The 16,628-nt window shown below is 38.4% G+C and overlaps 1 protein-coding gene across 6 annotated transcripts in view; it reads right to left on the bottom strand.

The window, feature by feature from the left end:
• Positions 1-16,628, bottom strand: part of SSH2 (slingshot protein phosphatase 2) — a 242,734-nt gene that overhangs the window by 28,134 nt on the left and 197,972 nt on the right. For 5 of the 6 annotated variants that reach the window (XM_025851382.2, XM_025851385.2, XM_073879337.1 and 2 more), the window contains 3 exons: positions 13,796-13,990; positions 10,080-10,173; positions 9,815-9,943 (listed from right to left, as the gene is read on the bottom strand). In XM_025851382.2, coding sequence (XP_025707167.1) covers positions 9,815-9,943; positions 10,080-10,173; positions 13,796-13,990 — 418 coding nt within the window. Of the gene's footprint in view, positions 1-9,814; positions 9,944-10,079; positions 10,174-13,795; positions 13,991-15,416; positions 15,939-16,628 lie in introns of those variants that run through there. The other variant, XM_025851387.2, reaches the window with a different exon arrangement.

The following is a 16,628-nucleotide window of genomic DNA, read 5'->3' as shown; positions in this document are numbered from 1 at the left end:
AACATTTGTTAAATGAACAAAGTGGCATTATTATGAATTAAACCTAAATTTCATTCTAAAGCCCATATTCTTTCTAGTGCCTTATGTTATATTCAGAGAGAGTGAAATAGCAGCTTCTGTTACAAACAAGGGAAACATGATATACAACATTTAAAGAAGAGCTGTACAGATTATCTGAAAGACCTATCATTTGTTAATATTTTACCATATTTGCTTTCTCTCTCCCCCCTTCCCTTTCTTTCAATATGTATCATACTTTTTTCCCCTGAGCCATTTGAAAGTAATCTGAGCAATCATGACACTTCAATATTTGATCATGTATTGCTTATGAACAAGAACATTCTCCTATTTCCATTTTTACAACTAAGAAAGAAAACACTAACGCAGTGATAGCCTAATACATTATCAATATTTGAATTTCAAAAACTGTCCTCTCAAAACTGTCCTTTATGGTCATCCAATCAAGAATCATACTTTGTGGGGCTCCTGGGTGGCTCAGTTGGTTAAGCATCTTACTTTGGCTCAGGTTGTGATCTTGGGGTCCTGGGATCGAGCTCTGCGTCTGGCTCCCTGCTCAGTGGGGAACCTGCTTTTCCCTCTCCCCCTGCTACTCCCCCCAGCTTGTGCTCTCTCTCTCAAATAAATAAATAAAAATCTTAAAAAAAAAAAAGAATCATACTTTGTATTTAGTTTCCATGTCTCTTTCTCAATTAATCTGGTCTTGCACAGTCCATCCCAACTTTATTTTGGTTTTCATGATATTGACATTTTTGTTGACTACAGGTCTGTAATCTTGGAGAACTCATCACAATCTGGATTTGTCTATTTGTCTCCTGATAATTAGATCCAGGTCAAAATTCTTGGCAAGAATAATACAAGGATAGTATTGTGTATTTCCTATTGCATCAAATCTTGAGGCACACAACGTCCATTTGTCTCATTGTTTGTCATGCTGAACTGGAATTCTTGGTAGGTACCTTTGTATCTGCCACATCCCACTATTGTAAAGGTTTCTTTACAATTAATTAGTAATCTCTAGGTATTAGTGATCTTTGAAGTCAGGTGAATATCCTGTTTCACAATAATCTTTTACCCTATGGTTTTAGCATCAACTGCTGACCTTGTCCAAATAAATTATTTTACTGGATGTTGACAAAATGGTGGTTTTCTAATTCTATCATTCCTTCTGCATGGGAGCTGGCATTCTTCTTTGTAAAAGAGAGCTTCACCTAGTCATTCCTTCCACACTCTGAATGCCACTATGAGTTCTTGAATTCTTTTTGTATTTAGAATGTTATATAATCCATTACCATTTTTTTTTCCTGACACTCAAATTGTCCTGAATTTGATCAGTGGGAATCTCTTCAAGCAGGCAAGCTCTTTTTGATATGACCCCACTAGTTTTTGAATATTTCTTTGCTTTCTGGCATAAGAAGTTGTTCCACATTCACTTTGTGAGTGGAATTAGCGATTTCCCCAAGGAGCCCTGGTTTCTTTTAGCAAAGAATGATATTTTGCAATCAAAACCTGGACATTAATTAGATATGCTCATAAATATTGGGTGTTACTGCTTCTAAACTTTTCAGTGAACAGATCTAGGAAATACTTGAAAAAAAATATTGAATTTACAGGAGCACCCAGGTGGCTCAGTCAGTTGAGCATCCAATTCTTGATCTCAGCTCAGGTCTTGACCTCAGGATCATGAGTTTGAGCCCCATATTGTTAACTTTTTTGTGCCAGGCGTGAGGCTAGATATTTGTGCAATCTGATCTGTTTCTATAAGGAGAGAGTAATGAACCATAACAGGTAGGTATTCATGGAAGGCCCCTGGATTAGACAATTAGAAGTGGTCATTAGTAACATTAGCAAGAGTGATGAGGGCAGAAATCACAGTGCTGTAGGTTGAGACATATGGGAAATGAGGAATCAGAGGAAGTATTAGATTATATTTCTACGAATCTTGGGAAGGGAAGGGAAGAAAGGAGTGTCTGGAAGAGAATTCAGGATGGAAGGAGGGTTTTTCCACTTTAATATGGGAGAAACTTTTTTGTGTGTGTGTGTCGGGGGCTGGGGGCTGGAATGGGAACTCATAAACAATAGAAACTTATTTCTCATAGTTCTTTGGCTAAAAAAATTGAATTTACACTGGTACCTCCAATTCAAAGTTAACACAAGGTTCTTCCTTTCTTTCTTGTCCCTTTGTCATCATTTTTATCTCCCCATTTTATCTCCACAATGATAACCTTGGTTTCCAACAACTCATTAACTCTATTTACAAAATAACTTCAACATTACTACACCAATATCACAGCCAATTACAAACCTTTTTTTTTTTTTTAAAGATTTTATTTCTTTATTTGAGAGAGAGAATGAGATCGAGAGAAAGCACGAGACGGGGGAGTCAGAGGGAGAAGCAGACTCCCTGCTGAGCAGGGAGCCCGATACGGGACTCGATCCCGGGACTCCAGGATCATGACCTGAGCCGAAGGCAGTTGCTTAACCAACTGAGCCACCCAGGCTCCCAATTACAAACCTATTAGGTTCAAATTTTCTTTGCAGTTTTTTTTCTCTTCCCATGAAGAGGTTCAATCAGAATATTATGCTCAAAAATTATTTAATTTCCTTCTTTTTAAAATAATTTTTAAAAATATTTTATTTATTTATTTGGCAGAGAGAGCCACAGTGAGAGAAGGAACACAAGCAGGGGGAGTGGGAGAGGGAGAAGCAGGCTTCCCGCTGAGCATGGAGCCCGATGTGGGGCTCGATCCCAGGACCCTGGGATCATGACCTGAGCCGAAGGCAGACGCCCAATGACTGAGCCACCCAGGCTCCCCTAAAATAATTTTTTAAAAAAAGATTTTATTTATTTACTTGAGAGAGGGCGAGAGCAAGAGAGCACAGAGGGAGAGGGAGAAGCAGACTCCCCACTGAGCAGGGAGGCCCACGGGGGACTCAATCCCAGGACCCAGAAATCATAACCTGAGCTGAACTCAAGCCACTTGAGTTCACTTAACCTACTGAGCCATCCAGGCGCCCCGAATTAATTTCCTTCTGTGAAGTTATCCATTTGCTATATATTTGGGTTCACTTGCTCCTGTTTGTATTCAACTTTAGGGTGTGCTTTTTCCATTTGATTCTGAATATGCAAAACTTTCATAAGATTTAAAGTCAAAAGTTTATTAAAAAGTAAACCTGAAGTCTCACTCAGTCCACTTTAATCCCTAAGGGTAACCATTTTCATTAGTTTCTGGCTTATTCTACCTATGTTCTATTTTGAAAACAACAACGACAACAATATATCCTTATTATCATTTCTTACTTACATAAAACTAGTATACTACACATATACTTTTGTTCCTCACTTGCTTCACTTTACAATATATCCTTAGAACCACTCCATCTCATAGTTCACAGAGATCTTCCTTATTCCTTCTTACATCTATTAGCACTTCACTGGATAGTGATAGAATAGTTTATTCAACTAGTCTCCTATGAATGTTGTTTCATATTTGTGGAAATGAGGTTGCTGGGTCAAGGGTCAATGCACAGTTTTGTCAGACATTGCTAAATTCCCCTCCACAGAGAATGAACAATTCTGCATTCCCACCAACAATGTATGAGAGTGCCACTTTCCCCACAGCTTTGCCAACAAAATGGGTGGTTTAAGCTTTTGAATTTTTGCCAATTTGATAGGTGTGAAATGCATCTCAGTGTAATTTCAATTTGCATGTTTCTTAAGAGTAAAAGTGAGCAACTTTTCAATGTTTCAGGTCCATTTTCTTTCTTTTTTTTTTTTAAGATTTTATTTATTTATTTGACAGAGAGCACAAGCAGGCAGAGCAGCCGGCAGAGGGAGAGGGAGAAACAGGCTCTCGCTGAGCAGGGAGCCCAACGTGGAGCTTGATCCCAGGACCCTGGGATCATGACCTGAGCCGAAGGCAGCTGCTTAACCGACTGAGCCACCCAGGAGCCCCCTCAGGTCCATTTTCTATCTTTGGACTCTCTCTTCATTCTCTTTTGAAAAGGCAAACATTTAAAAGTAGGAATTTACCTATTTTAGAATTATGCATTAAATGGAATTTAGCATTAGAAGACTCAGGTTCAAGTCCCAACTTCCCACTCTACTGTGGGGGCACTGGGGAAACTGCTTAACCTCTCTCTTTGCTTTCCTTATCTGTAAAATGGAACACTCTTCCCACCCTAGTCCTATATACCTAAATGGGTACCTTCTCAAATTACAGATAGGAAGTTTTTACCGATCTCTTTTGCCATGTGAAAGTATAAAGAAGTCTATGACCCAGAAGATGGTCCTCACCGGACTGTGCAGGTACCCTGATCTCAGATTTTAGCCAAAGAACTGTAAGAAATAAGTTCCTGTTGTTTATGAGTTCCCATTCCAACCCCTAGCCCCCGACCAAAAAACAAACAAACAAACAATCAAACAAACCAGTTTCTCTCACATTAAAGTGGAAAAACCCTCCTTCCATCCTGAATTCTCTTCCAGACACTCCTTTCTTCCCTTCCCTTCCCAAGATTCATAGAAATATAATCTAATACTTCCTCTGATTCCTCATTTCCCATATGTCCCAACCTACAGCACTGTGATTTCTGCCCTCACCACTCTTGCTAATGTTACTAATGACCACTTCTAATTGTCTAATCCAGGGGCCTTCCATGGCCTATCCTAATGGCCTTCCATGAATACCTACCTGTTATGGTTCATTACTCTCTCTTTATAGAAACAGATCAGATTGCACAAATATCTAGCCTCATGCCTGGCACAAAAAAGAGAGTCAACAAATGTTTATTAAATGAATGATCAAATAAGTAAATGAAGCAATCTGAAAACTGTGTTATGCAAGCACTATCATCACAATACAAGTGATATGTTATTTAATTTGGCTGTGGAACTGAGAGATATAGATCAAGGATGCTGTGAAGTTCCATTTAGGAAAAGGACAGTAACTGATGGACAACTGATCTTTTCTACAGACCTGGGCTCAGCTGACTTGCTTTCAAAAAATATGGGAGGTTCTGAAGGCTCTGTGCTCAACCTCTGAAAACAAGCTGCCACACCAAAGAAAGAGGTAAGAACTATAAGAACTTCAAGGAGACAGAAGCCAGGCAATAAGGGTTGAGAGGCTAAATTGTAGCCAGGGAAATGTGACCACTTCACTTAATTTAGAAGTCTAAATCCTCTGTGGAACTTTGTCCAGCTAGATGGAAATAACCCTTACGTGATGGGAAAAGTCCATGGTTTTCATCTACCTGTCCAGAGAAAATTCAACCTGACAATCTGAAATGGTACATATCCAGAAACAAAATAAATTAAAAGCTTTGGCTACTGACTTATTGAAGTCCGTATAACATGACTCGGGCTGTGCTTAGGGCTGCTTCAGGTTCAGCCTGAAAGGAAGAACTGGAGTCAACGTGGTGTAATTACTTTGCTGCCCTCAATATAAATGCTATGCATATTAGCCCCCTGGGCCCTCCAAAGACTCAATCTTTTTTTTTTTTCCCCTCTCCATGCTTCTCAGGCTTACAATGACACAATTCCATGGGGTTTTTCACTATGTTCTATATAATTATGCAAAGCATATTCTCATCTTACTGAAGTGTAAAATGAAATCTTGGGACTATAACACATTTTTAAGTAAGTTCATTTCCATCTTTCACCCTGGTTCCCCTACACTGTGCCATAGCCCAGAGACCCGTGTGACTAATTTCTTTCTTTTAATTTTTTAAAGTAGGCTCCACACCCAATGTAGGGCTTGAACTCACGACCCTGAGATGAAGAGTCGCATGCTCTACTGACAGAGCCAGCAAGCGCCCCCATGTCTTCTTCATCATATCATACCTACAGCCTCAATACTGAGTCATATCATGGCAGCAACCAGGCACAAGAGCTCTATTAATTTTTCCTTCTGAGAAAAGTTCATGCTACACATCTTCAGTTGATGGACAAAATCATAAATAATTAAAATAGCCCATTTGATTTAAGTCTGATCTATTTACATATCCTCCATTCTCTGCACCTACAGAAGTAACTACCAATTTGAGGCTTAATTTTTCTTTGAAAAGGAAACATTATTCTTTAATGTCAAATATTAAAAAAGATAACCATCAGCAATAAAAATTGGCTAGTTTTTTATTAATGAACATAATTATTGGTTGTGTCCAATATTCCTGTGTTTCCCTTGTTCAACTAAGAAAGCTGCCTGCTTTTCAGCAAAGGGTCTCTGTTCACACTTAGCTTTTTCTCAGCCAAACTGGACAACCTCCAGTAGAACTGTTGATATTGAGACTTGGTTGGGCAAAGGCTTCCAGCTCAGAGAAGTGGTACACTCTTAAGGGTGTGGAAGAACTTTTTCTGGAAATACCCTGGCTTCCAACCAATCAATCCTCTCTTCTTGCTGCAGATTTTCTTTAAACTATGCTTTAAACTTTTCTTCTCCATACCAGCTGGACACCTTTTTAAATAAACATCTCTGTGCAGTGCACGGCAGAGCTGAGCATTCTTCCAAAGGGAGGGGAAAAATCCTGCTGCCTCCCTTCACACAATCTGCTTGCACTCCAGGCATGGCAGCTATGCACAAGATGAAATGACTTTGCAGAAAATTAACACCACCGCTTGCAGCTTGGATAAGACCTCTTTTTCCGTGTCAATTGCTAGGAAAGCCAGCAGAGTACAGACTCACTGGAGAAGAGATAGGGGTTTGGATATAGGATATGGTGGTGCAAACAAAGGGAGGAAGCCATTGATGAAGAAGTGTTCATGCACTCATTTTGCTGGATAAGAGTTAAATTTCAGAATTCTCCAGTTTGAAAATTTTTCCCAAATAAGAAAAATATTCACAATGGAAAGAACATGTCCATTCTCTAGAAAACAGAATTATATCTGAAGCTGAGTAGGATTTCCCTTTTTCAAAAATATATAGACACATATTAAAAAAGTAAAACAGATGGGTGCCTGGGTGGTTCAGTCAGTTAAGCATCTGCATTCGGCTCAGGTCATGATGGTCCTGGGATCGAGCCCCACATCAGGCTCCCTGCTCCGCAGGGAGTCTGCTTCTCCCTCTGACCCTCCCCCTCTCATGCTCTTTCTCTCCCTCAAATAAATAAAAAAAACCCTTTTTAAAAAAAAAAGATTTTATTTATTTATTTGACAGAGAAAGACACAGCGAGAGAGGGAACACGAGCAGGGGGAGTGGGAGAGGGAGAAGCAGGCTTCCCGCGGAGCAGGGAGCCCGATGCGGGGCTTGATCCTAGGAGCCTGGGATCATGACCTGAGCTGAAGGCAGACGCTTAACCACTGAGCCACCCAGGCGCCCCATAAGTAAAATCTTAAAAAAAAAAAAAAAGTAAAAAAGACTGGAATATTATAGAAGATATCAATGCTTATCTCTTCTGCTGACGATTAAATGTTACTGTCTTTTGAAATTGTCTAAGCTTTCTACAATGAACATGAATTATTTTTGTAATAAATAAAAAACCCAAGACAGAAGAATATGTCAGTAATCGTGCTAAGTGAAATAAGTCAGAGAAAGAAAAATACCGTATGATTTCACTTGTACGTGAAATATAAAAAATCAACAAATAAAACTGGACTCTATACAGAAAACAAATCGGTGGCCGCCAGAGGAAAGCTGGGGGTGGGTGGGTGGGTAAACAGATAAAGGGGATTAAGAGTTACAAACTTCCAGCCACGAAATTAATAAATTACAGAGATGAAAATGTACAGGATAGGGAATACAGTCAATAATATTGTAATAACGTTGTATGGTGACAGAAGGTGACTACACTTAACTGTGATGAGCACTGAGTAATGTATAAAATTGTTGAATCATCATGCTGCACACCTGAAACTAATATAACGTTGTATGTTAATTATACTTCAATCAAAAAATAAATAGAAAGGAATGGACTTCGTGTAGCTCACTAAAAAAATTAAATTGTCTAAGCTTTCTATAATGAACATGAATTATTTTTGTAATAAGTAAAAAACCAAGACAGAATATGCCCATAATCATGAATTAATAGGATGAATATCCTGGTACAAATACTCAAATGCATTTGTAGTTGATTAGAGACTCTAATCTGGGGAGAAGTGGATTGTTTTTTCTGCTAAGAATACCACTAAAATTTCTATGTCCTAAAATATATCATTTCAGGAGGCAGGAAAGAGAAGGTAGTTCTTGAAGGGGGTGGCACCAGAGGTGCGTGGAAGTATGCCCCAAATTAAACAGGTTGAACAGTCAGATATTAACTGTATTTCATATTCATCATGTCTACATCCTTTCTGGTATTAAAATACAAGCTAATGCAAAAGTGACTTCCGAGTTTACAGCTCTGGTCATTTTCTAACATGAGCTATTTTTGGCTACAGGAACTTGCCCTTCATAAAAATTAGTCATGTTACACAGAAACAGTTGGGGGCAGGGTCCATTTGAATGAGTGACTCATAAGTTTTCTATAGATTACACAAAAATTCTTTCCAACAATACACCAGCAGGGAATACTTGAACACTTTTGGAGGTATACACAAAAGATGAAGAAGCCAAGTGCTTTACAAATGGGAAAGGTCAATGATAGTTTTGCAGTATGATCTACACCCAGAAATGGCAACACACATTGGTCAAGTTAAAGTAATGGGAAAAAAAGTTCCCTTTCCAGCTCACAGCTTTTCATGAGTAATTTCATAGCTATACAGCACTATGAATCACTCTACAAGCACACATACTCTAGACTGTCAAAAAGTTAATTCAGGGCACAAGCCTTCAATGGTACAAAATCTGACTGCTTGATGATTATAAGCTCTTGAATATTCAGGGGTGAGATGATCCAATTTAGTCAGTTCCTGGGCATTTATTCCTCTTGTCTCCTGTTTCTCAGCTTCTAATCATTTCACAAATGTCCTCACCAGAGAAAGGAAGTGAAATTCAAACCAATCACTTTATTTCCTTGTTAGCATTTTTGGTCAAAGTGTGTGGGAAGTGGAAACAAAACGAAGCTTTGACATTTCCCACTGATTCTAATTATCCTTTTTAACCTATTCCCACTGCCATGTACAGATGGAAACTAAAACTCTTTAATATTTGGAAGGAAAATAGGTCTTGGGATTTTAGAAGCTTTCTAAACATTAGAAAGGTGTCCTTGGGTTAATTTCAGGTCACTGAATGTTCAAAAACCATGAAGAACAATTTTAAGTCACTGAAATTTTAGCAAACACAAAAATATTTGGGGGACTCAAAATGTAGCTATAAAGTTCCAAATGTTCAAAAAGTCCAATAGTCTCTCAGTCCTAAGTAGTCCCCACCTGCTCTGCTCAGGTATATCTGACCTTACACAAATTTGGCAAATCTGAAAGAGTGACCTCAAAGTATCATTCTATTTGTATCCACTGTATAAAGCTACTGTGGACTGGTCTGTTTTTGACTTTTGACTGTCATGAAGAACAGATGAGATATTTAACAATCTCTGGGGGGAAAAAGGGCCTGATTTGTAGCATTTGCCTACTTCCTTGGTGTAAATTTTCGCACCAGTCAATTTCAATCTACCAGCTTGATGTCACTGAATGAGGAATTGGGAAGAGATGAGCAGCACACCATTATCTAACATTTCCACCATATAACAGATGTAAATAACCTAAGAGCGCAGATAACAGTAAAAAACTAGGAAGTGATGAGGTTTGAGTATTTACTACCTTTGTTTTTAAGTTACATTTTATTTAAATATACTAAAATTTAACAGTTGCTCCTCCAGAGCTGGTATGGACTAGATTCAGCACATCACTTAGAGTGGCCCTGAGACTTACCAAGAATACATGCTCAAATATCTGTGTAGGGCTATCCATTTGACCAAGGATCACTATCATTTCATTATCTATAAATTCCTTGAATTCTCGTAGGTTGCACACCATTTGCATTTCCAACTCAGTTCGTATCTGAAACAAAGAGGACACATTTTACTAATCTCTGAAAAGTATCTCTGTGCTTTCAATCACTCATGATTTCTAACCCTATACCTACTGTTATCCCACACTCCTAGCCTTGGAACAGGAAGAACTCAAGGTCTCTTACCTCTTTGGATGTGATATTCTCCAAATCCTTCTGCATCATTATCTCCCTTAATTTGGTTTTAATTAATCTTTCTGTTCGCTCACGTTCAGTTGGTCTGAGAACAGAGAAATGGTGATTTTTCTTAGGCAGGAATTTGACTAGGTTAATGAATGTGCCATTTGTTTATGTCTTCAAATTGGCAGACCTTCCTTCTATTACCCTCGAACATTTATATTCTGGGGGCATGGCAAAAAAAAAAATATTTAAAAAAGTTTCTTTTCACAATGTATAGAATGTAAATGTGTAGAAATTATTACTTGAAGAGGCTGTACATGTCTAAAAGCCCTTAAATATCCACATACATCTATAGGAATAAAGACAATAAGCTATACTGTGTACTACTTTAATGCAGAATCAAAGCTGTATTTCATCAAGTACCCCTGACTACCCCTTGCTGAGCTAGAATACCAAGCTGGGTAGAACAGTGGTGTGACCCACTACAGAACGAGGTCTTCTGTAGCTTAAAACACCACCTAATGCTGACCATTCATTGCTATCATTCTAGAAAACAGGAAAGATGAAAGAATGATTTCTGCCTTCTTCATTGAGGCAAATTCACTCCAAAGAGGGTTTTCAAGGATTAACTACCAAGAGTACTTTCATCCAAAATGTGTTTCTTTTCATAAAAGCTCTCACAACATCTCTGTGAAACTCTTATCCCCATTTTACAGATAAAGGAAATAAACAGCTAAAAGGTTAAATGACGTGCCAAAGATCACAATGCAGGAGAACCAGCATTCTCAGCCCAGCCTAACACTCTACCTGAAGGATTATGTTGCTTCCCTTAATCTTCTGACTCTTAAAATAAAATTACCCTTGGAACTTTAATAGGAATTAAACTAGGAAGCTGACTCTCCAATTACTAGAAAGGTATTGGTTCAACGTAACTGGATGCTTCTCTCTAAAAGCATTATTTCATATGATGCAGAATTTGCATGAGGCTGACAAAGAGCACTTTCTGTCTCATCTTCCCTCTTACCTACTCAAAAAAGGTATCTGCTCTGTACCTCCTTATTTGGAGATGGAAATGGACTAAGCCATCAGGCATCCTGCCTGCCCTTGCTGCCTACAGCCTTATCACTGGCTGTAAAAATAGCTTCAGTAATCTCCAAAGATGGCTGCTCTGACCTCACAACCTTGGGGCTCCCCACCACTTGGGCTCGTAGTTTCTTACGAACCCTGCAGAATACAGATAATGCCTGTGCCTTTTCCCTATCCGCCAAGGCATCCCTGTCTTGACCAGGATTAAAATTCTTAATCATGCTCCTCACCACTTTTCCTGGACTAGCTAATGGTAGAAAGTTATACATTTCAGTCTTCCATTAAAATTATTGATAAAAACAAATTTTACCATCTATGTGCATGAGTTAGATTCCCTAGTTAGCAATCTTTCTCCTAATCCTTTATAATACTTCTTTGAGGCAGAGTGGTTTGGGAGCAGACACACCTGGGTTTTAATCCCAGCCCTGCTACTTCCCAGTGGTACAACCTTGAACAAATTCCTTCCCTTCTCTGAGCGGGTTTCCTTTTCTATAAAATGAGGATAATAATCATACTGACTCATGAGGGTCTTATGAGGATCAAATGAGGTACCATGTATGAAGTGCTTGGCATAATCTGACGTGCACTGGAGGCACTATACACGTATATTCCCTTTTTCCCCTTCCTTGTATTTCAAAATATAAACTTTATTTGCAGTAGAGCACCCAAATCCATTTTGGCACACATTTTCCCTGTATGCTCAGCATTCTTTTTTAGGCTTTTCTAGTCAGTTTAGGGAGGAGGAGGGAATGGAAAAAAATTACAACACAAATACACTTTCTTGCTTGGATTTCACTAGAGAAAAATTCGGAAAATACATAAAAACACGAAGAAAAATAAAAATCACTGAAAATCCCTGCATCAGAGATAATCATTATCAATATTACGACCTACAGCTTTTCAGTCTCTCTTTCTGTGACAGACATTTGGTTAGTAAATATATCTTAAAATTGGGGTAAATGGTACATACTAAGAGCTAATGTTTAATGAGCTTCTACCATGTGCTTGGGGCTACACTTTACATTATTCTTTTTGCTTGGGGATAGAGACGGATTATGGCCAATTTCCTTTCCTTTTCTTTCTTTCTGATGTAATATTCAAATTTTCTCTAATAAAATCATGAGAAATGAAAAGAAGGGTTTTCTCTCTCTCATGTAAGTCTGGTTTAGAATGTCCATTTTTGAGCCAGATGAGACATCCATTCCCTTGATACCCATCAGCCAGCTATAAGGCATGAAATCAGTAACATTTTCCAAGATTCTGAAAGCCGGACTAATCCTTATCTTTTCAGTTACTGTGGGATCTTCAAAGGACTAGGGCTAATGAAAAGGAGGTCCTAGTATCAGTAACACCCTGTTCAAAAAGCTTCCATTGCTTTTTTGCCTGCTTTGTTCACACAATTCTTGGAAATTTCACCTTTTCTAGTAAAAATAAGTTTACACTATTATCTAAACTAAGCATTTTCTTAAAACAAAACAAAAAACCCCAAAAAACCATTAACTGTTGTGGTATCAATTTAGGAATCTGAAGGTGAAGGTTTGTATGGTCAGATAGTAAGTAGCTACTCTTCTTTTCCAGCTGTGGAATACCTTGGAACTGCAGAAAGATCAATTCAGAGCAAAATAAACATCCTGATTAATTTCCGAAATAGTCACATAAGTTTCAACACACAGACCTAAAAAGGAAATAAATATCAACTCCACCTCAGGCTTTTATCAACTCACAGTATATCAGGGACATTTAATAAAATCTCACTGACAAAGACCCAACAAGACAATGGTGGGGCTGAGTCAAACACTTGAATTATAAGTTATTTTTTATTTTTTTTATTTTTATTTATTTTTTTTTTAAAGATTTTATTCATTTATTCATGAGAGAGACAGAGGGAGAGAGAAGCAGAGGGAGAAGCAGGCTCCCAAGGAGCAGGGAGCCCGATGCGGGACTCGATCCCAGGACCCTGGGATCATGACCTGAGCCGAAGGCAGACGCCCAACCATCTGAGCCACCCAGGCGCCCTATAAGTTATTTTTTAAAATATGTGGACAGAAATCAGTTTAAAATTAGCACAGCAACCTAGGCAATCTTTTAAATTGACTGGAAGCATCTGGTTTTCTTAAGTATTGGAAACATTCCTTTAAAACCTTCTCTATATGTTGGGGCGCTTGGCTGGCTCACTCAGTAGAGCATGTGACCCTTGATCTAGGGGTTGTAAGTTCGAGCCCCACATTGGGTGTAGAGATTACTTAAAAATAGAATCTTAAAACAAAACAACAAAAACCTTCTCTGTGTCATTAATTTGCTTACCAAATGCTTCTTTCACAGATAATGCAGAGGCAGACTTCAGCCTAACTCCTTTTAAACTCAAATGTCAAATTAGTGGAATCTGAATGGGATTTTATGGTATTGCAGTTCTTTACTATGGAGATTCCATTGTGCCCAGGAATGAAACTCCTTAGGCCTTTGCAGACAGCAGAAAGAATAGGGTTCTTTGTGTGGCAGTTGTGTAGTGTAGACATTGACTAATATCACTGGATGAAATTAATTCTCCAAGAGGAGAGATTAGGGGGGAACATGTTGCTTACACCTCCTAGGATACAACAAAGAACACTTCCGTGATCCTGAGTAAGGTGACTTACATGTCTGTGAAGAGAGCTGGAGAGTCAGGCCGGTGGGACTGCACATCCTGCATAGCATTCCATTCATTGACTGACGACTGATCTGAGTTGATGTGGCTCTCGTAATAACTCACCCAGGTGAGAAACAGGCTGCCTGGGTAGTAGTTATGCATTCTGGCCACTTCACAAGCCTTGTGTAAACTCTGTAGTGCAGACCTGAAAGATACGCTGGGAAATGAGCACTGTAGAACTGTGGGGACACCAAAAAGCCAATAATCCATGTGTATCCAAAACTCTTTCAATTTTTAAATCCTATAGAATTTGGCCTCTGGAGAATCTATCTATTCCCTGGAATTTAAGATTCTCTGATTCCGCTTATACTATATTATCTATTCACAGCAATTAGTTAGACACTTCTTGCCGATGCATTATTAAGGTTGGGGGTAGAGAGGGGCAGGAGAATTGACAACCCACCAGTGAAAAATAGGTCTGGGTACCTATGGAGCTCATGATCTTGTAGTTGGAACCATACTGTAGGTATGCTGTATTACTACAGAACTAAAGATCTCAACTATTTACTATATAAATATTTGTTTCCCTTGGCAAGGAATCATCTTACTGCATACATTTCCTATGATTCTTAGAGGGTCCACAAAGATCACATAGATAGATGTCCCTAAGCCTTGAGGACATGTCCTTTCATGCCCAGGAAGTACTAATCTAATGACATTTATTATCCTTACTGCTTTAGTCTCCCAGTCTCTTTAAACCATTTATTCATACACTTGAGCCACTTTCTAAGAATAGCTCTGGTTATACTAATTAAATCTCTGACCATGAACTCAGGAACCCAAGAAGGGTAAACAAAACTGAAAGTACTTTTTTTTTTTTACTTTTATTTTATTTGAGAAGAACCTTTTTAGTTATATACTTGGGAAAAGCTAAAACCAGAAATGCTAGGAAATTAAGTTACATAAGAGCAAGGATCTTTCTACATTTTGTTTACTGATATATCTCAAGTGCCTATAAGAATGCCCAGTTCATTACCGTTCATAGTTGGAGCACAGTTAGTATTTGTTAAATGAAATGTCTTATTAGCTAAAAGCTAATGTCTCCTACGGGAAGAGGGCATTATGAGAGAATTCTATAGGCAATCCATTTACATTTTTCTTTTAAGAATACTGTTTAATTTTTTTCCCCCATAACAAAAGTGATCCATGCTAACTTTAGAAAATTTAGGGACCTTAAGTAAAAGGCAGAAATATCCTGTAGTCTGACCACTGGGAAATAACCACTGTTATTAAAGTTTTAGTATAGATCTTTCCAGTCTTTTTGTCTATGCATAGATCTATAATAACGATATGACCACATTCTACACACATTTTATTTTTCTTTATTTTTTAAAAAGATTTATTTATGGGGCGCCTGGGTGGCTCAGCTGTTAAGCGTCTGCCTTCAGTTCAGGTCATGATCTCAGGGTCCTGGGATTGAGCCCCGCATTGGTGAGGTCCCTTGCTCAGCAGGAAGCCTGCTTCTCCCTCTCCCACTCCCCCTGCTTGTGTTTCCTCTCTCGCATTGTCTCTGTCAAAAAAAAAAAAAAAAGATTTATTTGTTTATTTTAGAGAGAGAGAGAGAGAGAGAGAGAGAGCAGGGGGAGTGGCAGAGGGAGAAAGAGACTCTTCAAGCAGACCCCCCCACTGAGTGCACAGCCTGACTCAGGACTTGATCTCATGACCTGAGCCAAAATCAAGAAACGATTAAGCTACCCAGGTGCCCCTCTACATACAATTTAAACTTGATTTTAGTTTACACCTTCTTGTCAGCATCTACATCAATATTCTTCAACTAGATTATTTTAATGGTTGTATTATATTTAATAACATGGATACACCATAATTTAACTAATTCTTATTTTTCAGACATTTAAATTGTTTTCCAGTTTTTGCTATTATTACAACACTGACAAACATTCTTATGGTTAAAATTTTTGCACATACCCACAATTATTACCTTAGGATAAATTCTTAGAAGTGGAATTACTGGGTCAAAAGGGCATGCAGAATGGTAAAGCATAATGGCAAATCATTCTCAAGAAAGGTTGTTCCAGTTTATTTTCCCACCAATAGTAAATGACAATGTCTGTTCCCTGAATCCTTGTCAACCCCGTATAATGTAAATTAAAAATAAGATAATTACCAATTTGATAAGGGAAAAAACATTTCAGTCCATTTTTATCAGGGAAACATTTTTCCTTAAAAAACAAAGTTGCAGAATCTTTTAAAATGCTTTCTATTACTCAAAGTAAGCCAAATTCTCAGAGAAGTTTATCAAATTCTCAGAGAATTCTCTGTGAATTTCAGTTTCACTACATAGATTTAAAGGTAAGGGCCAGCTAAGTGCAACGTACAGGATATTCAATGCATGTTGTCTTCATCCAGGAAACTTGTGCTTCAAAAGCATATGCCACATGTGTCTGGGGCAAGTACCCTAAAATACACTCAAGGCTTAGCCACCTCAGATACTTCAGCTGCATATAGGAGCAGGAGGCTACAGTAACTACCTTCCTGTGAAGGCAACACCTGGTTTAAATGCCGTTTTGATCCACAGATCATTTTTCCTGTGACTTTCAGTTCACTACTGCCCAGATGGTACACCAAAAAGTTTATTCTGCAATAAGCTAACAGAAGTAAGACTAGTCAGTTTGCTTAGAACAACAAAGACTGAACTAGGTTATTACTTGAATCTTCCTTCATTGTCTTAAGAATTAAGACTGCTTTGTACTCCTTCTTAAAACACTCATTTATGGGACTTATGCTGTTTGGTTTTACTTGGTACCTAAGAATAGATAGGTCAG

Source organism: Callorhinus ursinus, unplaced genomic scaffold (assembly GCF_003265705.2).
Source record: "Callorhinus ursinus isolate GAN/ISIS: 27379988/994484 unplaced genomic scaffold, GSC_fseal_2.0 scaffold34, whole genome shotgun sequence".
NCBI classification, from domain to species: Eukaryota; Metazoa; Chordata; class Mammalia; order Carnivora; family Otariidae; genus Callorhinus; species Callorhinus ursinus.
The sequence above is the reverse complement of the archived record's forward strand: the minus strand, read 5'-3'. Positions and strand labels throughout refer to the sequence as shown.